The following is a 27,363-nucleotide window of genomic DNA, read 5'->3' on the forward strand; positions in this document are numbered from 1 at the left end:
TACATGTAGGTAGAGTTAATTAAGTGACTATGAACTGCTGCCGTCTAGAAGTTTCCTCTGAGCTGTCCGTGGTCCTACCTCTGATGATTTGGGATGAGTTGGACCGCAGAGTGAAGGAAAAGCAACCAACATGTGCTCACCATATGTGGGAACCCCTTAAAGACTGTTGGAAAAGCATTCCTCATGAAGCTGGTTGAGAGAATGCCAAGAGTGTGCAAAGCTGTCATCAAGGCAAAGAGTGGCTACTTTTTAAAGAATCTAAAATATACACTTTTTTTGGTTACTACATGATTCCATATGTGTTATTTCCTATTTTTGATGTCTTCACTATTATTAAACAATTTAGAAAATAGTACAAATAAAGAAAGGCCCTGGAATGACTAGGTGTGACCAAACTTCTGACTGGGACTGTATATATATATATATTCTTTCATCTTTTTTTTATTGGACTGGGCATAAGGTAAGCGAACTATAATAAAACAACGTTTTTAACCTTTGTCTCTTAATATTAATATGCATGTGGGCATCATAGTTGAACTCAGTCTTCATATTTTGTGTATTCTTAATATTTGCCTTGAAATACCTTCATTAATGATGGTGATGACTTATCCCCACTTATCCTGCCACTTATACTGTGTTTTCAAAATACCCCTCCATATACCCATCAAGAGGCATTAAAAGTAATGTAAAACTTTGTAGAATTGCAGGAAATGTGGCTATTTTCCTCCCAAAATATCTAAACCACAATTTCGCTCTTGTTTGAACATAAACACCAGACCTAATTATTCTCTTTGTTCACAATAATAGTATATTGCGCCCTCAAGTAAAAAGTTATTTTACATACAGCTACTGTATATATAACACGTATTTTATATATTTAAGCACATTTCTCATGTCATGGCAACAGTCTTCTGACACGGCTGCAGCATCACCATGGCAAGCACATTTCCATATAATTTCAAAAGCAACACTTGACCCAGTTGTACAAAACCTGCATGTTGATTCTCTCTCTGCATGTTAATACAATCACCATCATCATCAGTGTTCCCTTGTTCATGGTGATTATCATTACAAATATATTTATAATCTTCTGTGTTTGTGTTTTTTCCCTCCTCATTGATTTGTATTTTGTTCCATTTTGTTGGACAAAGAGTGACCCACGTCAGATGGTGCCCACTCTGTGTTCCCACTTTCATCTTTCTCTCCCGCTGGCTTCAAACAGGTCCTTTAAAGCGGGGTATAATGGGTCAAGTTAGATACCCTACCACACCTAACATATCCCTTCACACACCAACCACTCAGTATCCTCAGCCTTCACACATCACTTTCAGCCTCATCTCACCTAGCAGGAACTTGATGTGGATGTTGTCTCCCCATCATCAGTGCAGCAGGCCAGAGAACTCTCATGGCAGGGTCGTTATGTCCCATAGGGCGGCTCACAATTGGCCCAGCGTCGTCTGGGTTTGGCTGGGGTAGGCCGTCATTGTAAATAGGAATTTGTTCTTAACTGACTTGCCTAGTTAAATAAAAGGTAAAAAATAATAATAATGTTGTCAGGGAGATAGAACAGCAGCCTCACTAGAGAATTGTAAGCGAACATGCAGTTTCTGAATGCTTTATAGAATATCAATCAGTGTAGCATAACCACTTCATTATGTACAGGGCTCTTCACTGAATAGCTCAAAGCTACTTCTCTCCTCCTGTTAGTGATGCAGTGTTCATATTTACCACAGCCGAGGGTCACGCCTTTAGCCTTCCCAGCAAACATTAAATGTCACTTTAATCAATTGTAGATAAGAGGCACTACACATGGCAGAGCCGAGGAGAGCTAGGGATTCTGTCATAAGCAAAAAATGGCACTTAAACAGTACATAAAGTGTGTCTTTGTCACGATCATGATTGGTTGGTTGATTTTATTTGTCAGTAAAGAAAAAATACATAGTGAGCTCCAAAAGTATTGGGACAATGACATTTCTTTGTTTGTTTTGGCTCTGTACTCCAGCACTGATGATATAATGACTGTGGGGTTAAAGTGCAGACTATTGTTACGGTTTTCTTCCGGTGAAGGAGAGCAGGACCAAAATGCAGCGTGGTTATTTGTATACATCTTTAATAAAGATGAAAATACAAAACAACAAACGTAACGTGAAAACCCAAACAGCCTATCTTTTTTATTTTTATAAAAAATAATTTATTACCTTCAATACCATTCATTCTTTACAACTCATAATTTTCATACATACTCCAATAATGGTATTTTAATTTAACTAAACAAAAACCCCAAACAAAACCTCAGGGGAGCATCTTCCCTCCCAGTCACCCTACAAACTAACTTTCCCTATCTCCCCGTCCCTAATCTATCCCCTTACAAATCTAAATGACACCCAGCCCTAAACCCCCCTTCCACCTCTCCCGAGCAGCATGCTGCCCCCACTTCCTCTCCTCCCTCTTCATCCTCCCTCTCAAATCTCCTTCCACCCTCCTCACTATCCCTTCCACCCCCAATCTCTCCCTGTCTTCACCATGTTCTGCCTGGCTTCCCACAGCCCCCGTTTAAAGAGACTCATGAGAAGCCAGAGCAGAAACCTGTCCCTATCCGTCCCTCTCGCTCTACCTACACCTCTCTCTAACCTGGCCCACGTCAATACAAAATCCCCCCTTACCAAACCTAACAACACCCGTGCCCTAGCCCATACTACTCCGGCAAAGGCACAGTCCCAAAAGACATGGCGCACAGTCTCCTCCCTGCCACAAGAGGATCTTGGACAGGTGTGGGGATTGCACCAAACTATACCGGTACATGATGGAACGTACCGGCAAGCACTTATGGAGGCTCAACCGATTCAGGTCCTTGAGCCTGTTGTCCAGACCCCGCGCCTGCACTCCCTCCCAGACCACTTCCGAGATGCCCACTACAGGCGCCGGACTCCCTGCCTTTCTGACCTCCTCGTACAGGTGCCTGTGATCTAAACCTACTCGGGCAACTTCAACCTCAGGGTGCGAACGCAGCCACTTGGCCGCATGACCAAAGTGCCACGGCAGCTGTACCGCCCGAGGACCCGTGTTAGACCACACCATTACGCTTCTCGCCTGATACGAGATGAACACCCGCAGGAGGTAACCGGACGGGTGTAGCACTGGATGAGCAAGCTCCTTTAACAAGAAAGAAACAAAAATTGCATCCAGCTTGAGGGGGGGAAATGTGGTACCCCCCTACCTCCCTCCCCGATGGGACAGAGCATGCGTGCCCTGGCGACCCACTTGCACCTGCCACTCCACATGAACTGAAACACAAGCCTCACTAGAGGCCTCCTCAGACAAGCCGGCAATGGGTAGATGTACGCCAAATACAAAAGAGACGGCAACACATCCACCTTTAGGACCAGGACTTTGCCCATAAAAGACAAATACCTAGCCTTCCACATTGCTAGCTTCCTCTGTACCACTGCGATACGCATGTTCCAGTTTAGCGTCGCTGAGCCGGAGGTCTCAAAATGGACCCCGAGAATCCTCAGGGCCCCCTCACAGAGAGATAACCCCGGGCACATCCGTTCTACCGCACCATCTTCCCGAAAAACTTGACGGAAGACTTTGCATGGTTCAGAACCGCTCCCGACGCTCGGGTGAAATCCCCAAAGATGGCAAGGGACCTTGTCAGGCACGAGTCCTTGCACAGCAGCAAGGAAGTGTCGTCTGCATACTGCGTCATCTTAACACGCAGCCCACCACTTCCAGGGATCAACAATCCTTCCACCTCTGTGTCTGCCCTAATGGCAGCCCCCAGAGGCTCCATGTACAGAACGAAGAGGAGAGCCGAGAGTGGGCACCCCTGCCTGACCCCAGACGAGAGGTCAAAAACGTCACCCAAGTGACTATTTACACTAACTCGGCACCCCGCTCCGACATATAATGTACGAATCCATCCTATGAACTTCTCCCCAAATCCTAATCGACCTAACACTCTGAATAAAAAGGATCTATTCACGCGATCAAAGGCTTTCGCCTGATCTAGCGCTGCTACCATTAAAGGCAGTCCTCTATCTTCAACCCAAGCGATGGAGTCCCTGATTAACTGTAGGTTCCATCTAATAGAGCGGCCCTCTACCCCGCACGTCTGATCCTCATGGACGAAGTAGGGAAGGGCTGTGCGCAACCGGTCTGCTAAAACCTTTGCAAGTAGCTTGTAATCTACACACAGCATGGTCAACGGCCGCCAGTTGCCAAGGTCTGTTACTTCCCCCTTCTTATATAAAAGTGACAGCACACCAACAGCCATTGATCCCCCCCGGGACCCCAGTCTCAAGGATGGCCTTCAAGACTTCGAGGACCACTGGTCCAAGTATACCCCAAAACTTGAGATAAAACTCAGCCGGCAGCCCATCCATCCCAGGCACCTTCCCTTTTCCCATCCTCCTAAGAGCGCTCTCAACCTCTTCTAGTGAAATCTGGGCCTCCATCACTTCTCTAATGTCCTCCGGCAACCGCCTGGACAAGTGTTCTAAAAACACATTTCCCTGCTCTACATCTATTTCCCTTTCCTTAAATAAACCTTGGAAATGATCAGTTGTCACCCTGACCATATCCTCTGGTTCTCTAACTATACTACCATTTTCTTCCCTAACACCATGCATTACCTTCCTACTCTGTCTGGCCCTAACCGACTTAAAGAACATAGCAGAACAAGTCTCATTATGTTCTAGAAAGCCACTATGCGCACGCTCCAGGAAAGCTCGAGCCTTCCGCTCCTGCAACTCCCTGAGCTGCGCTGCGGATCTCTCCCAGTCAAACGACCCGCCGAGGTTGCCTGCCTCGTATTCGAGTTCAATTAACCTCTGGATACGATCCACCTCCCTCCTCTCCTCCCTTTTTTTCCTCTTGCAATACCCTATTATAAAAGCCCTAATCCTCACCTTAACTAATTCCCACCACTCTAACACCCCCTCGCACATGGCCCTCAAGCCTCCAAAAGAAACCATAAAACCTGTCAACAAAAGCCTGCTCCTCCAGCACATCCCGATCTAGCTTCCAGTACCCTCTACCAAAGAGGCAGACTGGCGACCCCACCTGCAGGAGCACCCCGTCGTGATCCGAAAAGAAAACAGGCAACAGCCGCCCAGACAACTTACCCAAAGACCTGGGTACAAAAATATAGTCGAGCCTCCACTCAACCCCCCTGGAGTTACGCCATGTAGGACCGTCCATTTTCGAAGTAGTGTGCAGACCACCATCTACCAGACCATGGCAAGCCATTAGCCCGGCAATGGCACCCGCACTGCTATCCCCCCCTCTTCCTAAATCTGTATTAAAATCCCCCCCTATCACTAATTTCCTATTTGTGACACACAGGGGCGTCAGACAGTCCACCATCTCCCTCCTGTCTGCCACCACCTGTGGCCCATACACCACCACTAATCTAAATTTACAATCCCTTATCGTGACATCCACCCCTATAACCCTCCCCTGCATTACCACAAAAGAATCCTCCACTTTTACCTCCCTGTGCCCACACAAAATCCCTACCCCGATGAGTGCACCCCCAACACCCCAAACCGACTCCCCTTGTCCCACCCTCTTAAACTTAATAACATCCCCTCCATCCCTCAGGTGAATCTCCTGTAAAAAACAAAAATCAAACCCCACACCCTCCAAATAACTAAAAACCGCCCTCCTCTTAACAAAATCCCTTAAACTCCTTACATTTAAACTAACAAAAGTAAAATTAGACTCCATGAAAAATAAATACATGTAATACACTCAAATTCTAAACCCAGACAGAAAAAACATAAAACAGGAGACTCACCCGATGCTCCCCTGCTCCATATCTACCGGTGAGAACACCATCCGTAATCCCGACATCCCCCCCTCTTCCTCCATCACACCATCCCAGGATGCAGGAATAGTGTTTGGCTCCGGGGTGCCCTGCACCCTGGGTCTACCCCCACAATCCTCCCCCTCCCCAGTGTTGCAGCTGGTTTGGAAAAAAATTGGGGAGGCTGAGTCCCCAAACAAAAACTTCCCACCTCCTCTTGTACCCAGTCCTGAGTCTTGTTATGTGTGTCCCCACCCAACAGAAGTTGAGGGCCTGGGGAAACCAGCAGCAACCCAGAGGTTTCTCCCTTCCCCCTCACTGTCGGCCAATCGCCCCCTCCTCTTCATACTCTTCTTTGGTGATGGCGGCAGTGAAGAGATACCACCCCCCGCCAGCTCCTCCACCATACCCCTCATCTCTTCCACCATGGCACTTTCCCCCCAGTCCACTTTCTCTTCCACCGTCTCCTTCTCCACCACTCCTCCCTCGCTTTCTTCTCTCTCATGCTCCTCCACTCGGTTGCCTTCTTCCGCCGCTTTTTCTGGTTCTCCTACTCCCGTGCCTTCAGTTTCCTTCTCTCTTCCATCCGCCGCTTCTGGCTCCTCCTCCTTCCTTGTGGCCTTCCCCTCTGGACCTGAACTCTGGTCATGAGGCGTGCTTCCTTCCCCTCCTCTTCTTCCCCATCCCCCGCTCCTGCTCCCCCCCAGCCGCAGACGCATATGACCTCTGACGGGCCGGGCACCCCCTCCACAGGTGTGCTGACGAGCCACACCCATGGCACGTCTTAGGCTTGTCACAATCCCTCGCCTCGTGATCCTCAGATGCACAAAATCTGCATTTTCTTGCACTGCATGAGGCGAATATGTGACCATAGGCCATACAGCGTCTGCAAAATGGGGGCTGACGTGCATAATACAACGTCCCCTGTCAGCCCCTAGGGAGAACATAGCAGGAGGATGGAGGTAGCCACCATGTCCCCTTGGGTCCTCTCTGAGGAGGGCCTGGAAGCCTCTCCTCCCATTCCAAAACCCAAGGGAGTCTTTGAGGTGCCTTGCTGAGGAGACGTTATCCATGTATCTCCCCAGAAAAGCCCTCACCTCTTCGTCCTTAACGTAAGGGTTGTAAATGTTTACAGTTACAACCCTAAAGTTATTCTTCGCCAGGCTTGTTATTTCATAGTGGCACATCGGCCTCTCACCTCCCACTGCTCTTGCCCTTCTCAGGATATCATCGTGTTTTTCCTCTGTATATAGTGCAACGTCGTATGCTCCCTCCAACGAGTTGCCTTGGAAACAAAACACGTCCTTCACCGTCAGCTTTAGAATCCCCATCAATATTATCCTTCCAAAGGATTCCCGTCCTAAAGGCTCAAACTCCTTTTCCTTCCAAGCAAACCGAATCGTGTTGGCCAGCCCAATCCCAGGGACCGACCGTGTTGATGTATTTAGCACCATCTCCGCAAGGAGAATGGCGCTCGTTCTCTTCTCTTCTCTTCTCTTCTCTTCTCTTCTCTTCTCTTCTCTTCTCTTCTCTTCTCTTCTCTTCTCTTCTCTTTCTCTTCTCTTCCAAAACAATTGAAAATAAAAAACCAAGTGACTGAGCCTATTTTTTTTTTTTTTATTTTTTTTTTATAAAAATAGTTTATTATCTTCAATACCATTCATTCTTTACAACTCATAATTTACATACATACACAAATAATGGTATTTTAAATAAACGAATTAAACTAAAACATAAACCACAAACAAAACCTCAGGGGAGCATCTTCCCTCCCCGTTACCCTATAAAATACCTCTCCCTATCTCCCCGTCCCTAATCTATCCTCTTACAAATCTAAATGACACCCAGCCCTAAACCCCCCTTCCACCTCTCCCGAGCAGCATGCTGCCCCCACTTCCTCTCCTCCCTCTTCATCCTCCCCCTCAAATCTCCTTCCACCCTCCTCACTATCCCTTCCACCCCCCAATCTTTCCCTGTCTTCACCATGTTCTGCCTTGCTTCCCACAGCCCCCGTTTAAAGAGACTCATGAGAAGCCAGAGCAGAAACCTGTCCCTATCCGTCCCTCTCGCTCTCCCTACACCCCTCTCTAACCTGGCCCACGTCAATACAAAATCCCCTTTACCAAACCTAACAACACCCGTGCCCTAGCCCATACTACTCCGGCAAAGGCACAGTCCCAAAAGACATGGCGCACAGTCTCCTCCCTGCCACAAGAGGATCTTAGACAGGTGGGGGATTGCACCAAATTATACCGGTACAAGATGGAACGTACCGGCAAACACTTATGAAGGCTCAACCAATTCAGGTCCTTGAGCCTGTTATCCAGACCCCGCGCCTGCACTCCCTCCCAGACCACTTCCGAGATGCCCACTACAGGCGCCGGACTCCCTGCCCTTCTGACCTCCTCGTACAGGTGCCTGTGATCTAAACCTACTCGGGCAACTTCAACCTCAGGGTGCGCACGCAGCCACTTGGCCGCATGACCAAAGTGCCACGGCAGCTGTTCCGCCCGAGGACCCGTGTTAGACCACACCATTATGCTTCTCGCCTGATACGAGAAAAACACCCGCAGGAGGTAACCGGACGGGTGTATCACTGGCTGAGCAAGCTCCGTTAACAAGAAGGAAACAAAAATTGAGTCCAGCTTGAGGGGGAAATGTGGTACCCCCTACCTCCCTCCCCCGATGGGACAGATCATGCGTGCCCTGGCGACCCACTCGCACCTGCCACTCCACATAAACTGAAACACAAGCCTCACTAGAGGCCTCCTCAGACAAGCCGGCAATGGGTAGATGTATGCCAAATACAAAAAGAGACGGCAACACATCCACCTTTAGGACCAGGACTTTGCCCATAAAAGACAAATACCTAGCTTTCCACATTGCTAGCTTCCTCTGTACCACTGCGATACGCATGTTCCAGTTTAGCGTCGCTGAGCCGGAGGTCTCAAAATGGACCCCGAGAATCCTCAGGGCCCCCTCACAGAGAGATAACCCCCCAGGCACATCCGTTCTACCGCGCCATCTTCCGAAAAACTTGACTGAAGACTTTGCATGGTTCAGAACTGCTCCCGACGCTCGGGTGAAATCCCCAAAGATGGCAAGGGACCTTGTCAGGCACGAGTCCTTGCACAACAGCAAGGAAGTGTCGTCGGCGTACTGCGTCATCTTAACACGCAGCCCACCACTTCCAGGGATCAGCAAACCTTCCACCCCTGTGTCTGCCCTAATGGCAGCCCCCAGAGGCTCCATGTACAGAACGAAGAGGAGAGCCGAGAGTGGGCACCCCTGCCTGACCCCAGACGAGAGGTCAAAAACATCACCCAAGTGACTATTTACACTAACTCAGCACCCCGCTCCGACATATAATGTACGAATCCATCCTATAAACTTCTCCCCAAATCCTAATCGACCTAACACTCTGAATAAAAAGGATCTATTCACGCGATCGAAGGCTTTCGCCTGATCTAGCGCTGCTACCATTAAAGGCAGACCTCTATCTTCAACCCAAGCGATGGAGTCCCTGATTAACTGTAGGTTCCATCGAATAGAGCGGCCCTCTACCCCGCACGTCTGATCCTCATGAACGACGTAGGGAAGGGCTGTGCGCAACCGGTCTGCTAAAACCTTTGCAAGTAGCTTGTAATCTACACACAGCATGGTCAACGGCCGCCAGTTGCCAAGGTCTGTTACTTCCCCCTTCTTATATAAAAGTGACAGCACACCAACAGCCATTGATCCCCCGGGACCCCGTCTCAAGGATGGCCTTCAAGACTTCGAGGACCACTGGTCCAAGTATACCCCAAAACTTGAGATAAAACTCAGCCGGCAGCCCATCTATCCCAGGCACCTTCCCTTTTCCCATCCTCCTAAGAGCGCTCTCAACCTCTTCTAGTGAGATCTGGGCCTCCATCACTTCTCTAATGTCCTCCGGCAACCGCCTGGACAAGTGTTCTAAAACACATTTCCCTGCTCTACATCTATTTCCCTTTCCTTAAATAAACCTTGGAAATGATCAGTTGTCACCCTGACCATATCCTCTGGTTCTCTAACTATACTACCATTTTCTTCCCTAACACCATGCATTACCTTCCTACTCTGTCTTGCCCTAACCAACTTAAAGAACATAGCAGAACAAGTCTCATTATGTTCTAGAAAGCCACTATGCGCTCGCTCAAGGAAAGCTCGAGCCTTCCGCTCCTGCAACTCCCTGAGCTGCGCCTTTAGGGTTGCGGATCTCTCCCAGTCAACGACCCGCCGAGGTTGCCTGCCTCGTATTCGAGTTCAATTAACCTCTGGATACGATCCACCTCCCTCCTCTCCTCCCTTTTTTTCCTCTTGCAATACCCTATTATAAAAGCCCTAATCCTCACCTTAACTAATTCCCACCACTCTAACACCCCCTCGCACATGGACCGGAGGCCCTCAAGCCTCCAAAAGAAACCATAAAACCCGTCAACAAAAGCCTGCTCCTCCAGCACATCCCGATCTAGCTTCCAGTACCCTCTACCAAAGAGGCAGACTGGCGACCCCACCTGCAGGAGCACCCCGTCGTGATCCGAAAAGAAAACAGGCAACAGCCGCCCAGACAACTTACCCAAAGACCTGGGTACAAAAATATAGTCGAGCCTCCGCTCAACCCCCTGGAGTTACGCCATGTAGGACCGTCCATTTTCGGAGTAGTGTGCAGACCACCATCTACCAGACCATGGCAAGCCATTAGCCTGGCAATGGCGCCCGCACTGCTATCCCCCCTTCCTAAATCTGTATTAAAATCCCCCTATCACTAATTTCCTATTTGTGACACACAGGGGCGTCAGACAGTCCACCATCTCCTTCTGTCTGCCACCACCTGTGGCCCATACACCACCACTAATCTAAATTTACAATCCCTTATCGTGACATCCACCCCTATAACCCTCCCCTGCATTACCACGAAAGAATCCTCCACTTTTACCTCCCTGTGCCCACACAAAATCCCTACCCCGATGAGTGCACCCCCAACACCCCAAACCGACTCCCCCTTGTCCCACTCCCTCTTAAACCTAATAACATCCCCTCCATCCCTCAGGTGAACCTCCTGTAAAAAACAAAAATCAAACCCCACACCCTCCAAATAACTAAAAACCGCCCTCCTCTTAACAAAATCCCTTAAACCCCTTACATTTAAACTAACAAATGTAAAATTAGACTCCATGAAAAATAAATACATGTAATACACTCAAATTCTAAACCCAGACAGAAAAAACATAAAACAGGAGACTCACCCGATGCTCCCCTGCTCCATATCTACCGGTGAGAACACCATCCGTAATCCCGACATCACACCCTCCCAGGATGCAGGAATAGTGTTTGGCTCCGGAGTGCCCTGCACCCTGGGTCTACCCCCACAATCCTCCCCCTCCCCAGTGTTGCAGCTGGTTTGGAAAAAAATTGGGGAGGCTGAGTCCCCAAACAAAAAACTCCCCACCTCCTCTTGTACCCAGTCCTGAGTCTTGTTATGTGTGTCCCCACCCAACAGAAGTTGAGGGCCTGGGGAAACCAGCAGCAACCCAGAGGTTTCTCCCGCCCCCATCACTCTCTTGGCCATCCCTTCCCCCTCACTGTCGGCCAATCGCCCCCTCCTCTTCATACTCTTCTTTGGTGATGGCGGCAGTGAAGAGATACCACCCTCCCCCTGCCAGCTCCTCCACCATACCCCTCATCTCTTCCACCATGGCACTTTCCCCCAGTCCACTTTCTCTTCCACCGTCTCCTTCTCCACCACTCCTCCCTCGCTTTCTTCTCTCTCATGCTCCTCCACTCGGTTGCCTTCTTCCGCCGCTTTTTCTGGTTCTCCTACTCCCGTGCCTTCCGTTTCCTTCTCTCTTCCATCCGCCGCTTCTGGCTCCTCCTCCTTCCTTGTGGCCTTCCCCTCTGGACCTGATCTCTGGTCATGAGGCGTGCTTCCTTCCCCTCCTCTTCTTCCCCCATCCCCCGCTCCTGCTCCCCCCCCAGCAGCAGACGCATATGACCTCTGACGGGCCGGGCACCCCCTCCACAGGTGTGCTGACGAGCCACACCCATGGCACGTCTTAGGCTTGTCACAATCCCTCGCCTCGTGATCCTCAGATGCACAAAATCTGCATTTTCTTGCACTGCATGAGGCGAAAATGTGACCATAGGCCATACAGCGTCTGCAAAATGGGGGCTGACGTGCATAATACAACGTCCCCCTGTCAGCCCCTAGGGAGAACATAGCAGGAGGATGGAGGTAGCCACCATGTCCCCTTGGGTCCTCTCTGAGGAGGGCCTGGAAGCCTCTCCTCCCATTCCAAAACCCAAGGGAGTCTTTGAGGTGCCTTGCTGAGGAGACGTTATCCATGTATCTCCCCAGAAAAGCCCTCACCTCTTCGTCCTTAACGTAAGGGTTGTAAATGTTTACAGTTACAACCCTAAAGTTATTCTTCGCCAGGCTTGTTATTTCGTAGTGGCACATCGGCCTCTCACCTCCCACTGCTCTTGCCCTTCTCAGGATATCATCGTGTTTTTCCTCTGTATATAGTGCAACGTCGTATGCTCCCTCCAACGAGTTGCCTTGGAAACAAAACACGTCCTTCACCGTCAGCTTTAGAATCCCCATCAATATTATCCTTCCAAAGGATTCCCGTCCTAAAGGCTCAAACTCCTTTTCCTTCCAAGCAAACCGAATCGTGTTGGCCAGCCCAATCCCAGGGACCGACCGTGTTGATGTATTTAGCACCATCTCCGCAAGGAGAATGGCGCTCGTTCTCTTCTCTTCTCTTCTCTTCTCTTCTCTTCTCTTCTCTTCTCTTCTCTTCTCTTCTCTTCTCTTCTCTTCTCTTCTCTTCTCTTCTCTTCTCTTCTCTTCTCTTCTCTTCTCTTCTCTTCTCTTCCAAAACAATTGAAAATAAAAAACCAAGTGACTGAGCCTATCTGGTGACTACTACACAGAGACAGGGACAATCACCCACAAAACACTCAAAGAATATGGCTGCCTAAATATGGTTCCCAATCAGAGACAACGATAAACACCTGCCTCTGATTGAGAACCACTTCAGGCAACCATAGACTTTTCTAGATAACCCCACTATACCACAATCCCAATACCTACAAAAAAACAAGACAAAACACACCACATAATTAACCCATGTCACACCCTGGCCTGACCAAAATAATAAAGAAAACACAAAATACTAAGACCAGGGGCCTGTTGCACAAAAGTAGAATTAAGACATCCGGGATAAATGACTCAGCTGAGCTCAATGAAGCCAAAACATGTGCGTCCAGGCTTAATTGGTTGCACAAAGACCAAGCCAGGATGAGCAGACACGGATTCATTAAGCCAGGTGAAACCAATCCTGGATAGGTGCGCGCTCACGGCTCACTCAAATAGACCCCGCCACAGATCACAGATTAACTGATTTACCATGGCAACTAGAGCCGCGTACTTTTCCCCGTCGGAAGCACAAATCCTCATGGAGGCATACGAGGAGGTAAAAGATATAATTAAGAAGAAAGGCAACACCGCCACAGTGATAAAGCAAAGAGAAAAAGCGTGGCAAAGTATTGCAGACCGCCTGAATGCGTAAGTAGTGCACAATTACACACTCACCGCTCCGCTGAAACATCACAATTACAATTCAAATATTTAATTCACATCTCCAAAAATGCAGTTGTACTGTAATTATGAAACGGTTAAATTTTTAATTGAAATGCACTGCAGATATGAGTGAAATTGTGTAAAGTAACTCCATCACACTGTATAAAGCTATGATACATTTTTTTATATTTTTACTGAAAACAATTTTTTGCAGTGTGACTCCATTAAATGTGTGTGTGTGTGTGTGTGTGTGTGTGTAGATTAAACATGAACGGGCCAAAACGGACATGGCAGCAGGTCAAAATCAAATACAAGAACATTCTGCAGAATGGTATGGTCCCTGACTAATATTTAACAAAGCACAAGCATATATTGTACCCAGAAGGTGCCTGCTCACACATTGTCTGTACTGTTTTAGCAGTGAAAAAGAATACCCACAGACAAGGCACGGGTGGTGGGTCACCAAAGGCTGACCTTACCCCAGCAGAGGACATGGCCTTGGAGCTAAATAAAGGCAGGCCCGTCTTAGAGGGGATCCCTGGGGGGAAAGAGACGAGCATAGGTTCCTCCCAAGATGCCACCCGCTTCATTCAAGGTATGTCCTTCCATCTCTACATGGGATACAACCACATTCATATTGAATCAATTTGGACTGTCTGACTTTGGTTTACCTATTGCCTGGCAGCACTGTGTTCCTGTTAGAGCCACCAGCACAAGCACCAGACGATGCTGATCCAGTGAGTACTCCATCAAAGGCATACTGTAGGCCTGGCATGTCTTGTCTACTAGCTTCAATATGAATCCGATTAAATGTGATAGGGTGAAGGCCCCAGTGCAGCAGCAACAGCACATGATGGAGACGATGATGAGGAGGAGACCATCTCTCTGGATTCCAGAAGGCATGAGGTATCATGTTAAGACTGTGAAAGTACTATTTACTCTACAATGGTGAGGAGTCCTCATCAAAATCAAAAAATCTAATTTCTTTTACAGGACCCAGATGCTATACAGTGGGAAAACCAGCCTGGCAACATAGTGCGTATTAATAAAAGGACACCACATCCTGCCAAATTCCAGCTGCGCTAATTGTATTGTGTTCACAGAGCTCACAAGCTATCAGAAAGTTGTATGGCAACCACCTCCGGCGCCAAATAGAACTGGCAGACATAGACATTCAGTACAAGAAGAAAAAGATGGAAAATCTTGCACTGGAGTCCGAAATAAAAAAGAGGACAATTAGGAAACTGGACCTTGAAATAAAAAAACTTGAGAGGGAGGTGAGATATGCCTTCAATGTACACTGTATGCTAACTGTAACACAAATGTATTAATCATTATTTTTCTTTCCTCCCCCAGCTCCAAGAAGATGACACAGCTCAAAATAAAAATTAGGTATATTCTCGTAAAGTCAAGTGAGCCATGACATATGAGCTCTTATTGTGAGCACACAGGACGGTGGCATCTTTCTAAGGTTTTTTTTATTTTCCCAGCAATCAGTACAACCAAGTCATCGTTATAAGGCATCGCCCTCTTTTGCCCATCCCCCCAGCACCAGGTGTGGCCACTAGCCTATATGAAGGCCCAAAATTGTGTGTTCCTTTCTGCTCTGACAATGGCATGCCCATTCGTGCGAGATGTGGTGGATGAAGAAGTACTTGTGCTGAGGAGAGCCTTCAGGCGAGAAAGGGTCTTCAGGGACCGGTTGGACCCACTGGCCTTCCCTGATGACCATCTATATGAAAGATACAGGATTTCTGCAGATGGCATCAGGTATCTATGCAGACTACTGGGTCCCAGGATTAAGCACCGCACTGCACGGAGCCATGCACTGAGTGGGGAGCAAATGGTTTGTGTGGCCTTGCGCTTTTTTGCTAGTGGAGCCTTCCTGTACTCAGTGGGGGATGCATTTACATTTAAGTCATTTAGCAGACGCTCTTATCCAGAGCGACTTACAAATTGGTGCTTTCACCTTATGACATCCAGTGGAACAGCCACTTTACAATATTTTAAGGGGGGGGGGTGAGAAGGATTACTTTTTTTTTCCTATCCTAGGTATTCCTTAAAGAGGTGGGGTTTCAGGTGTCTCCGGAAGGTGGTGATTGACTCCGCTGTCCTGGCGTCGTGAGGGAGTTTGTTCCACCATTGGGGGGCCAGAGCAGCGAACAGTTTTGACTGGGCTGAGCGGGAACTGTACTTCCTCAGTGGTAGGGAGGCGAGCAGGCCAGAGGTGGATGAACGCAGTGCCCTTGTTTGGGTGTAGGGCCTGATCAGAGCCTGGAGGTACTGAGGTGCCGTTCCCCTCACAGCTCCGTAGGCAAGCACCATGGTCTTGTAGCGGATGCGAGCTTCAACTGGAAGCCAGTGGAGAGAGCGGAGGAGCGGGGTGACGTGAGAGAACTTGGGAAGGTTGAACACCAGACGGGCTGCGGCGTTCTGGATGAGTTGTAGGGGTTTAATGGCACAGGCAGGGAGCCCAGCCAACAGCGAGTTGCAGTAATCCAGACGGGAGATGACAAGTGCCTGGATTAGGACCTGCGCCGCTTCCTGTGTGAGGCAGGGTCGTACTCTGCGGATGTTGTAGAGCATGAACCTACAGGAACGGGGATGCAGAACAGCTGAACAAGGCCACAATTTGCCGCACAATAAGGAGTGTGTGTCTGGCTATCAAAGCATTAGCAGATGTCTTCATCTCCTTCCCTGGCCACAGAAGACTCTGTGACATCAAAGAGGAGTTCTATAGGATTGCAGGTAAGAGGATCTACAAATTACAGGACAACTGTTAACACATAGTAGGATACTCATTACTTTGTGTGACAGGTTTCCCCAATGTCATTGGTGCAGTGGACTGCACACACATAAGGATAAAAGCCCCCTCAGGTGCCCATGAGGCCGATTTTGTGAATAGGAAATCCTTTCACAGCATTAATGTTCAGGTGAACATAACTTTTGATATTGTCCATTGACGAACACTCTGCATTGCCAGTGATGTGCATTGATTGGTGTAATATTCCTCATCTTATGATTTCAGATGGTCTGCAATGCTGACTGTGTGATCAGCAAATTTGTGGCAAAATGGCCTGGCTCAGTCCATGACTCCAGAATCTTTCGGGCCTCTGAAATCTATCAGTGCCTATCACAAGGTAAGCCACACAACCCCTATTTATAACCATCATGGCTGTGTCAAGAATATCACTGTGTTTATGAGGTAGTAATGATGAGATTTTGTGTTGACAGGTGAATTCTCTGGTGTGTTGCTGGGAGACAGGGGGTATGGCTGCCAGCCTTTTCTCCTGACACCTTTCACAGACCCCCAGGAAGCACAGCAGGCCTACAACCATGCCCATGCCAGGACCAGGGCCAGAGTTGAAATGACCTTTGGCCTCCTGAAGGCACGCTTTCACTGCCTTCACAAATTAAGGGTCAGCCCTGTTAGGGCATGTGATATTACTGTGGCTTGTGCTGTCCTCCACAATGTGGCCTGCCTGAGGAAGGAGAGGGCCCCCAGAGTGCCACCAGCCATGGACTGGGACAATCCGGCAATCTTCCCTGATGACGACAGTGGTCGGCTGCTGAGGGACCAATATGTGTTGAATTATTTTAGTTAGTATGTGTGCTTTCAATTTTGGTTAAATATGTCCTGCGGTGGCAGAGGAATTTGGGTTTTTTTGGGTTCGTTTTTTTGACGAATTTGGCCTCTTATGATGTTTGTGCGGTATACTGTGTGTAATACAAGGCTGCAGGGAGGCTACTGCATCCATTCATTTGTCTGTTCAGTTGATGTGTATGGATTTGTCCTGCATTTATTTTAGTGTGCAGACATGCAGGGTGTGTTATATACAGACCTTTGAATGTGTATGTATCATTTTGTATAATATGCTTGGATTCTGTGCTTTCCATCTTGTAGAGTCACTGTGACTTCAGTTTCGAAAGGAGCTGATGGTTTACCTGCTTTGTTTTGTCCTTATTCAATAAAGGAACATAATGTTACACATTGTGTTTTTATATTCATATGGAATGTGTATTTGTTTATATGACAGAGTACTAGGGCCACACTGAAGAAAAAGGATAAAGTCATAAATTTATGAGGCTGGTTCTTTCTGCAGAAAAGCTACATATTGTTTTTACAGTTTTGATACTTATGACAATGTGATACTTAATATTCTGGCACATCAGCATGTCTTTGTTTATGAAACCATACTGAAGTACAATTTCACGAAATGCCCCACATCTGTCATTTTAACAACTGTCCTCCTTTAAAACAACTGGTTACAATATTATGACTTGTGTTTTTTTCCCCTCTGTGGCCCTAATATTCTATCATTTTATATATAGCCTTATAGTCTATGGGAAACTGTAAATTATCTAATGATAGCAACATCTAAAAATCATTTTTTATCCAAAATCATTGAAATTAATGATCACAAACGTTTAAATAATAACAGTGGGTCTAGTTATATGTGATAACAATGTATAGTGAGCAGTGAAATAACTATTGGTTTCCATTTGTGGTGACTGCTGACTGACATTAGGGATGAGATTAAATAGATCCTGGAATTTAGCCTGGTCTGGAGCAGGCTAGCTCCACAGAATAAATCTCCATGGTAATTTATACCATAACATATCCTCCTGCCCCCTATCCATCTTTAGTGCAACCGGATTACGGATCAATTGAGCCAGGATCACCAAGATATCCTGGCTTAATCCCTTATCCTAGTTTTGTGCAACAGGCCCCAGGGCGTGACAACTATCAGCTTTAATGTGAGGGTATTTTCATCTATTTCTGGTGAATCGTTTAGAAATTACCGCACTTTGTATGTACTAATCCACCCATTTTAGGAGACCAAATTCACTTATGTGCATTAAAGTAGTAAAAAGTTTAGTATTTAGTTCCATATTCATAGCATGCAATGATTACATCAAGCTTGTGACTCTACACATTTGTTGGATGCATGTTTTGTTTGTTTTGGAGTCACTTTTATTAGTGTGGATGCTACATGTACCATGATTATGGATAGTCCTGAATCGTGAATAATAATGAGTGAGAAAGTTAAAAACGCACAAATATCATACCCCTCTCCAGGGTATGATATTTATGCTTCTAACTTTTAAAAATTTTCGTCAAGACCAGTATGTAGGGGATCTATACTGAACAAAAATATAAACGCAACATGTAAAGTGTTGGTCCCATGTTTCATGAGCTGAAATAAAAGATCCCAGAAATGTTTCATATGCACAAAAATCTTATTTCTTTCAAATGTTGTGCACAAATTTGATTACATCCCTGTTAGTGAGCATTTCTCATTTTCCAAGATAATCCATCCACCTGACAGGTGTGGCATATCAAGAAGCGAATTAAACAGCATGGGCTCCCGAGTGACAGAGCGGTCTAAGACACTGCATCTCAGTGTTAGAGGCGTCACTACAGATTCTGGTTTGATCCCAGTCTGTATCACAACTGGCCATGATTGGCCGGTGTCGTTAGGGGAGGGGTTGTCCGGGCTATGCCATCATTGTAAAATAAGAATTTGTTCTTAACTGACTTGCCTAGTTAAGAATTTTTTTTTTATACAGGTGCACCTTGTACTGGGGAGAATAAAATGCTACACTAAAATGTGTAGTTTTGTCATGCCACAGATGTCTCAAGTTTTGAGGGAGTGTGCAATTGGCATGCTGATGGCAGGAATGTCCACCAGAGCTCTACCATAAGCCGCCTCCAACATCCTTTTAGAGAATTTGACAGTACGTCCAACTGGCCTCACAACCACAGACCACATGTAACCACAGCCCAGGACCTCCACATACGGCTTCTTCACCTGCGGGATCATCTGAGACCAGCCACCCGGACAACTGATTAAACTGAAGAGTATTTCTGTCTGTAATAAAGACCTTTTGTGCGGAAAAACTCATTCTGATTGGCTGGGCCTAGCTCCCCAGTGGGTGGGCCTATGCCCTCCCAGGCCCACTACTTTTATCACTACACTCGTAACAACATAAGAATTAAGAAATATATATTCGATCAAGTAAACCTCACATAGAAAATAAGCCATTAGATTTTTTGTTGACAAAATTCGTCAGTTTCATTGACCTCCATACAAAAACTTCTCACATAAGTGAGCGAACAAATGGGGAAAGACCACCACCTGCTGGAGAAGGCAGGTTCGAGCTCAGTTATCCCTCTCGCTTCGAGTCTTCCTCTGATTTTGGTCTATCAGGTGCAGCCAACACACCTGAACTCACTTAACAAGATAGAGGATTGAGAGAGTCTTGTTGACGCTGAGAACAGGACTATATGTTTTTAAATAACAGTCTTAGAACATTCTTTGAATGTTACTAATGTTTTCTTGTGTTTTTTATGGAAAGTTTTCTTAATCTTCTTTTGAACATGACTTCAAATTATCCCTCTGAACTATTTCATTCCCACTGTCAAACCAGTTGGAGAAAGGTTAGAACGAGATAAAACACAAATCTTCCTCTGTTAGTAAATCCATTTGCTGTCTGTACTCGCTCAGCTTTGCTAATGGCAGTTCTAAGCCGAGTAACACAACCTGAACAATCACAGTTTAACAAGATAGGAACTTTATTATTTTCTGTGGTCTTCTATTTGAGGTTGAAGAGTCTTGTTGACGCTGAGAACAGGGGCCTGTTGCACAAAAGTAGAATTAAGACATCCGGGATAAATGACTCAGCTGAGCTCAATGAAGCCAAAACATGTGCGTCCAGGCTTAATTGGTTGCACAAAGACCAAGCCAGGATGAGCAGACACGGATTCATTAAGCCAGGTGAAACCAATCCTGGATAGGTGCGCGCTCACGGCTCACTCAAATAGACCCCGCCACAGATCACAGATTAACTGATTTACCATGGCAACTAGAGCCGCGTACTTTTCCCCGTCGGAAGCACAAATCCTCATGGAGGCATACGAGGAGGTAAAAGATATAATTAAGAAGAAAGGCAACACCGCCACAGTGATAAAGCAAAGAGAAAAAGCGTGGCAAAGTATTGCAGACCGCCTGAATGCGTAAGTAGTGCACAATTACACACTCACCGCTCCGCTGAAACATCACAATTACAATTCAAATATTTAATTCACATCTCCAAAAATGCAGTTGTACTGTAATTATGAAACGGTTAAATTTTTAATTGAAATGCACTGCAGATATGAGTGAAATTGTGTAAAGTAACTCCATCACACTGTATAAAGCTATGATACATTTTTTGATATTTTTACTGAAAACAAGACAAAAATACCAAGTAAGTTTTTGCAGTGTGTGTGTGTGTGTGTGTGTGTGTGTGTGTGTGTGTGTGTGTGTGTGTGTGTGTAGATTAAACATGAACGGGCCAAAACGGACATGGCACCAGGTCAAAATCAAATACAAGAACATTCTGCAGAATGGTATGGTCTCTGACTAATATTTAACAAAGCACAAACATATATTGTACCCAGAAGGTGCCTGCTCACACATTGTCTGTACTGTTTTAGCAGTGAAAAAGAATACCCACAGACAAGGCACGGGTGGTGGGTCACCAAAGGCTGACCTTACCCCAGCAGAGGACATGGCCTTGGAGCTAAATAAAGGCAGGCCCGTCTTAGAGGGGATCCCTGGGGGGAAAGAGACGAGCATAGGTTCCTCCCAAGATGCCACCCGCTTCATTCAAGGCATGTCCTTCCATCTCTACATGGGATACAACCACATTCATATTGAATCAATTTGGTCTGTCTGACTTTGGTTTACCTATTGCCTTTGCCTGGCAGCACTGTGTTCCTGTTAGAGCCACCAGCACAAGCACCAGACGATGCTGATCCAGTGAGTACTCCATCAAAGGCATACTGTAGGCCTGGCATGTCTTGTCTACTAGCTTCAATATGAATCCGATTAAATGTGATAGGGTGAAGGCCCCAGTGCAGCAGCAACAGCACATGATGGAGACGATGATGAGGAGGAGACCATCTCTGGATTCCAGAAGGCATGAGGTATCATGTTAAGACTGTGAAAGTACTATTTACTCTACAATGATGGTGAGGAGTCCTCATCAAAATCAAAAAATCTAATTTCTTTTACAGGACCCAGATGCTATACAGTGGGAAAACCAGCCTGGCAACATAGTGCGTATTAATAAAAGGACACCACATCCTGCCAAATTCCAGCTGCGCTAATTGTATTGTGTTCACAGAGCTCACAAGCTATCAGAAAGTTGTATGGCAACCACCTCCGCGCCAAATAGAACTGGCAGACATAGACATTCAGTACAAGAAGAAAAGATGGAAAATCTTGCACTGGAGTCCGAAATAAAAAAGAGGACAATTAGGAAACTGGACCTTGAAATAAAAAAACTTGAGAGGGAGGTGAGATATGCCTTCAATGTACACTGTATGCTAACTGTAACACAAATGTATTAATCATTATTTTTCTTTCCTCCCCCAGCTCCAAGAAGATGACACAGCTCAAAATAAAAATTAGGTATATTCTCGTAAAGTCAAGTGAGCCATGACATATGAGCTCTTATTGTGAGCACACAGGACGGTGGCATCTTTCTAAGGTTTTTTTATTTTCCCAGCAATCAGTACAACCAAGTCATCGTTATAAGGCATCGCCCTCTTTTGCCCACCCCCCAGCACCAGGTGTGGCCACTAGCCTATATGAAGGCCCAAAATTGTGTGTTCCTTTCTGCTCTGACAATGGCATGCCCATTCGTGCGAGATGTGGTGGATGAAGAAGCACTTGTGCTGAGGAGAGCCTTCAGGCGAGAAAGGGTCTTCAGGGACCGGTTGGACCCACTGGCCTTCCCTGATGACCATCTATATGAAAGATACAGGTTTTCTGCAGATGGCATCAGGTATCTATGCAGACTACTGGGTCCCAGGATTAAGCACCGCACTGCACGGAGCCATGCACTGAGTGTGGAGCAAATGGTTTGTGTGGCCTTGCGCTTTTTGCTAGTGGAGCCTTCCTGTACTCAGTGGGGGGGATGCTGAACAAGGCCACAATTTGCCAGACAATAAGGAGTGTGTGTCTGGCTATCAAAGCATTAGCAGATGTCTTCATCTCCTTCCCTGGCCACAGAAGACTCTGTGACATCAAAGAGGAGTTCTATAGGATTGCAGGTAAGAGGATCTACAAATTACAGGACAACTGTTAACACATAGTAGGATACTCATTACTTTGTGTGACAGGTTTCCCCAATGTCATTGGTGCAGTGGACTGCACACACATAAGGATAAAAGCCCCCTCAGGTGCCCATGAGGCCGATTTTGTGAATAGGAAATCCTTTCACAGCATTAATGTTCAGGTGAACATAACTTTTTGATATTGTCCATTGACGAACACTCTGCATTGCCAGTGATGTGCATTGATTGGTGTAATATTCCTCATCTTATGATTTCAGATGGTCTGCAATGCTGACTGTGTGATCAGCAAATTTGTGGCAAAATGGCCTGGCTCAGTCCATGACTCCAGAATCTTTCGGGCCTCTGAAATCTATCAGTGCCTATCACAAGGTAAGCCACACAACCCCTATTTATAACCATCATGGCTGTGTCAAGAATATCACTGTGTTTATGAGGTAGTAATGATGAGATTTTGTGTTGACAGGTGAATTCTCTGGTGTGTTGCTGGGAGACAGGGGGTATGGCTGCCAGCCTTTTCTCCTGACACCTTTCACAGACCCCCAGGAAGCACAGCAGGCCTACAACCATGCCCATGCCAGGACCAGGGCCAGAGTTGAAATGACCTTTGGCCTCCTGAAGGCACGCTTTCACTGCCTTCACAAATTAAGGGTCAGCCCTGTTAGGGCATGTGATATTACTGTGGCTTGTGCTGTCCTCCACAATGTGGCCTGCCTGAGGAAGGAGAGGGCCCCAGAGTGCCACCAGCCATGGACTGGGACAATCCGGCAATCTTCCCTGATGACGACAGTGGTCGGCTGCTGAGGGACCAATATGTGTTGAATTATTTTAGTTAGTATGTGTGCTTTCAATTTTGGTTAAATATGTCCTGCGGTGGCAGAGGAATTTGGTTTTTTTTTTGGGTTCGTTTTTGACGAATTTGGCCTCTTATGATGTTTGTGCGGTATACTGTGTGTAATACAAGGCTGCAGGGAGGCTACTGCATCCATTCATTTGTCTGTTCAGTTGATGTGTATGGATTTGTCCTGCATTTATTTTAGTGTGCAGACATGCAGGGTGTGTTATATACAGACCTTTGAATGTGTATGTATCATTTTGTATAATATGCTTGGATTCTGTGCTTTCCATCTTGTAGAGTCACTGTGACTTCAGTTTCGAAAGGAGCTGATGGTTTACCTGCTTTGTTTTGTCCTTATTCAATAAAGGAACATAATGTTACACATTGTGTTTTTATATTCATATGGAATGTGTATTTGTTTATATGACAGAGTACTAGGGCCACACTGAAGAAAAAGGATAAAGTCATAAATTTATGAGGCTGGTTCTTTCTGCAGAAAAGCTACATATTGTTTTTACAGTTTTGATACTTATGACAATGTGATACTTAATATTCTGGCACATCAGCATGTCTTTGTTTATGAAACCATACTGAAGTACAATTTCACGAAATGCCCCACATCTGTCATTTTAACAACTGTCCTCCTTTAAAACAACTGGTTACAATATTATGACTTGTGTTTTTTTCCCCTCTGTGGCCCTAATATTCTATCATTTTATATATAGCCTTATAGTCTATGGGAAACTGTAAATTATCTAATGATAGCAACATCTAAAAATCATTTTTTTATCCAAAATCATTGAAATTAATGATCACAAACGTTTAATAACAGTGGGTCTAGTTATATGTGATAACAATGTATAGTGAGCAGTGAAATAACTATTGGTTTCCATTTGTGGTGACTGCTGACTGACATTAGGGATGAGATTAAATAGATCCTGGAATTTAGCCTGGTACCATCTCCATGGTAATTTATACCATAACATATCCTCCTGCCCCCTATCCATCTTTAGTGCAACCGGATTACGGATCAATTGAGCCAGGATCACCAAGATATCCTGGCTTAATCCCTTATCCTAGTTTTGTGCAACAGGCCCCAGGTGTATCAAAAGGGCAGTTTATTGGTCAAAGATATCTTGTCCTGCCGTTTATCGTGCACGGACCTAAGCAATGCGACTCTGTGAGGAGTCAGAATGATTAGGCTACCTCGCCAGAGTTTACAACAGAATGTATACACAGAATCATGTAGGTGGAGTCTCGTCGTGTTGGTCTTCTGACTGGTCCTGAAGAGTTGGAGGCGGGCCTGCTCTAGCCAGAGCGGGCGCCCCATTGGTGCAGAGCAGAGTCCTCTGCTGTTGGCACCCGACCAGTAGAGGGGGGTAGAGTGTGAGTGTACAGTGCTTCATGAGATGTTTGTGTGTCAAGGAATGTAAGATAGGAGAAAACTAGCAGTGTCTGCTTTAGGCGCAGGTGTTTCCTGTTTATGCAGGAGTGCATGTAGGGTCAATGTCAGTAGGGTCAATGTTATGTTATTGCACACAGGCTCTAGACTTGACTGAGGGCACTGCGCCCAGAGTTATCTGAGGGCACCCGGTTTAACCAGTGCGTTGGTCTGCTAGTAATGCTTGATATTGGATTATTTATATAACATTAGTCAGATATGACTGTACTGCGCAGCAGAGCACGCGCAAATTGCTCGGCTTCAAATGTTACTGGTAGTGATCAATTTAGTGATGCCCGTGCCCTGCTGGTACCCTAGTTATTGATTAAAAACCAGGCCCTACCGGCCCTAACCCAATGTATAATGTCAGGGCCGACGGGCTAGGGTCTTGTAGCAGAGCTTCCAGATTGACTGACCTTAATTTCTTAAAGTAATGATGGACTGTCATCTGTCTTTGCTTATTTCAGCTGTTCTTGACAAAACATGGACTTGGTCTTTTAACAAATAGGGCTACCTTCTGTATATCACCCCTACCTTGACACAACACAATTGATTGGCTCAAACGCATTAAGAAGGAAAGAAATTCCACAAATTAACTTTTAACAAGGCACACCTGTTAATTGAAATGCATGAAGTTGGTTGAGAAAATGCCAAGAGTGTGCATAGCTATCATCAAGGCAAAGGGGGACTACTTTGAAGAATATAAAATATATTTTGATTTGTTTACACTTTTCCATATATGTTATTTCATAGTTTTGATGTCTTCACTATTTTTCTACAATGTAGAAAATAGTAAAACATTTAGAAAAACTCTTGAATGAGTAGGTGTGTCCAAACGTTTGACTGGCACTGTACATCCAACATGGTTAATTCTGTCAACCATCAAACCACTAGTGTTGGTGAGTATGTTAGCTAAGTAGATAGCTGGTACTAGCTGTCTAGTAGATATTTTTGGTTATACAACATATAATGCTAGCAGGCCAGGCTAGCTATGATAGCATGATGAAAGGGAAATGATACTGTAGCTAGCTAAATATATCAAGCTAATGTCATGTAGCAACAGAGGAAGATGTGCATAGCTCACGTTAGCTAGCTACCCTGTGTCCTGACTTGACTTTAACATTCATCTGAAGACTGTTATTTATCTAATTAACTATGTTTCATTTTTACACAATTAAATTAATAATGTAACAATTAACTCATTAGGATCTCGGGGCACCACAAGAGCAGTTCTTTAAAGAGTTACCATCTCCCAAATTAAAATCTAAAAGGTCTTTATCCAACACATCTATAAAACAGTCAACTTATTAATCATAACCTCGTATCATATCATCATTCTGAACAGTCGTAACCTCCTTGCGTCTGCAAAAACCTGAGCCTTACTTATGATTTAGTAGTACACAAATGGTTTAATTATTTGTTTACTAGCTAATTAAATGGGAACATAGGATAAACATACACACTTTGCACCGGTTATTGGAGATTTAATATGCTGAAAACAGGTCCCTAGCGGAATGACAACAACATGGCTGCTTGTTAAAGAAGAGATGGCGAGGGAGAGAGAGGGGGACAGACACTTAACATTGGTACATTCAGAAACTACTCTAACCTACAGTAACCATATACTTTGCCCACGAACTGCCACCCGCTTTGAGTAAGAAATCATGAATGTATTTATGTGAAATGCCTGGATTTGCCAGGAATCTCTTTTGGTGAACAGGGCAGCCTTGGAAAGGGGGTTGGGCCCTTTCGCAGCACGCTTGTAAGGCTCTGATTGACATGCTCTCTGACCTCACTTCGGGATGGTGACTGCTCACTGTGCAAAGTTAGGGAAAGCATTTCTCTTATAGCTTCTCAAATCACATCCCTCTCTTAACAAAAACACTTTCCTCATTTTTCATATTACATCCACAACGCAGAGTATGGAAACTTAATATATGTAGTGGGTATACTTTCCAAGTTACAGTATTTCCTTTATAACAACATAATGACATCATAAGATAAAACAAAATGACAGTGTTCTATAGATCACCTCTGACCATTCCCCACGTTCTATGTTAGAAATATTGTTCCAGTATTTGCTTATGAACATGTTTCAGTGGGAAAAAGTTTGTTGAAACAAAGAAAAATCCTTTGGTGACTCTTGAGAGTGCAGGCCTGAATCTTCTCCCTTGATTGACAACAGGGTGTGAGTTGTTAACCCCCACTAGTTATTTCCTTCCAACTCTAAGGTGAGAGGAGGTCTGATTGAAGTTATTCATTGATCACCTGATCTGACCTATTTGGATTCTCGTGGACAGTTATGACACTTGCTAACAGATAACTGTAGCCCATTGGCATTTATGGTCAATACAGGGCAGGCACTTGGTTACTAGCTTGCTACCTAATCATAGGATGTAGCCAGCTTGCTTTCAATGTTTAAACTAACTGGCTCAGTTCAACTCAGATAATAGATTTAAGTAAATAGGATTTGCAAGTTAGGTAGATAGCATTTGGCGACTTCTTCTTTGGTTAGCTTTAACGGCGGTTGGCATCCAATATGTTGCAT

At 45.7% G+C, this 27,363-nt stretch overlaps 2 protein-coding genes and 2 long non-coding RNA genes across 7 annotated transcripts; all 4 read left to right on the forward strand.

Annotated features, from left to right (window-relative positions):
* The first annotated feature begins 13,012 nt into the window (after positions 1–13,012).
* Positions 13,013–15,411, forward strand: LOC135561897 (uncharacterized). Of its 4 annotated transcripts, none has more exons than XR_010459751.1 (6): positions 13,013–13,397; positions 13,707–13,743; positions 13,831–14,149; positions 14,232–14,318; positions 14,406–14,689; positions 14,769–15,411. It is a non-coding gene; the product is annotated as an uncharacterized LOC135561897 (long non-coding RNA). The 4 variants fall into 4 exon arrangements; XR_010459752.1 differs by lacking the exon at positions 13,013–13,397 and having other exon boundaries at positions 13,621–13,743; positions 14,769–14,804; positions 14,903–15,411; XR_010459750.1 differs by lacking the exon at positions 13,013–13,397 and having other exon boundaries at positions 13,621–13,743; positions 14,406–14,447; positions 14,516–14,689.
* A 425-nt stretch (positions 15,412–15,836) lies between these two features.
* Positions 15,837–17,399, forward strand: LOC135561896 (putative nuclease HARBI1). Its single transcript, XM_065004196.1, has 3 exons — positions 15,837–16,160; positions 16,441–16,552; positions 16,647–17,399. The coding sequence occupies exons 1-3, from the start codon at positions 16,092–16,094 to the stop codon at positions 17,015–17,017; spliced, it is 552 nt and encodes a 183-aa protein (XP_064860268.1). The 5' UTR covers positions 15,837–16,091; the 3' UTR covers positions 17,018–17,399.
* A 3,916-nt stretch (positions 17,400–21,315) lies between these two features.
* Positions 21,316–22,339, forward strand: LOC135561567 (uncharacterized). The gene is made up of 4 exons (XR_010459565.1): positions 21,316–21,384; positions 21,475–21,756; positions 21,836–21,871; positions 21,969–22,339. It is a non-coding gene; the product is annotated as an uncharacterized LOC135561567 (long non-coding RNA).
* A 78-nt stretch (positions 22,340–22,417) lies between these two features.
* On the forward strand, positions 22,418–23,754 carry LOC135561568 (putative nuclease HARBI1). The gene is made up of 3 exons (XM_065003284.1): positions 22,418–22,515; positions 22,797–22,908; positions 23,003–23,754. Exons 1-3 carry the CDS (start codon positions 22,447–22,449, stop codon positions 23,338–23,340), a joined length of 519 nt encoding a protein of 172 aa, XP_064859356.1. The 5' UTR covers positions 22,418–22,446; the 3' UTR covers positions 23,341–23,754.
* Positions 23,755–27,363: the final 3,609 nt, after the last annotated feature.

This window comes from Oncorhynchus nerka, linkage group LG18 (assembly GCF_034236695.1).
Source record: "Oncorhynchus nerka isolate Pitt River linkage group LG18, Oner_Uvic_2.0, whole genome shotgun sequence".
Classification (NCBI taxonomy): Eukaryota; Metazoa; Chordata; class Actinopteri; order Salmoniformes; family Salmonidae; genus Oncorhynchus; species Oncorhynchus nerka.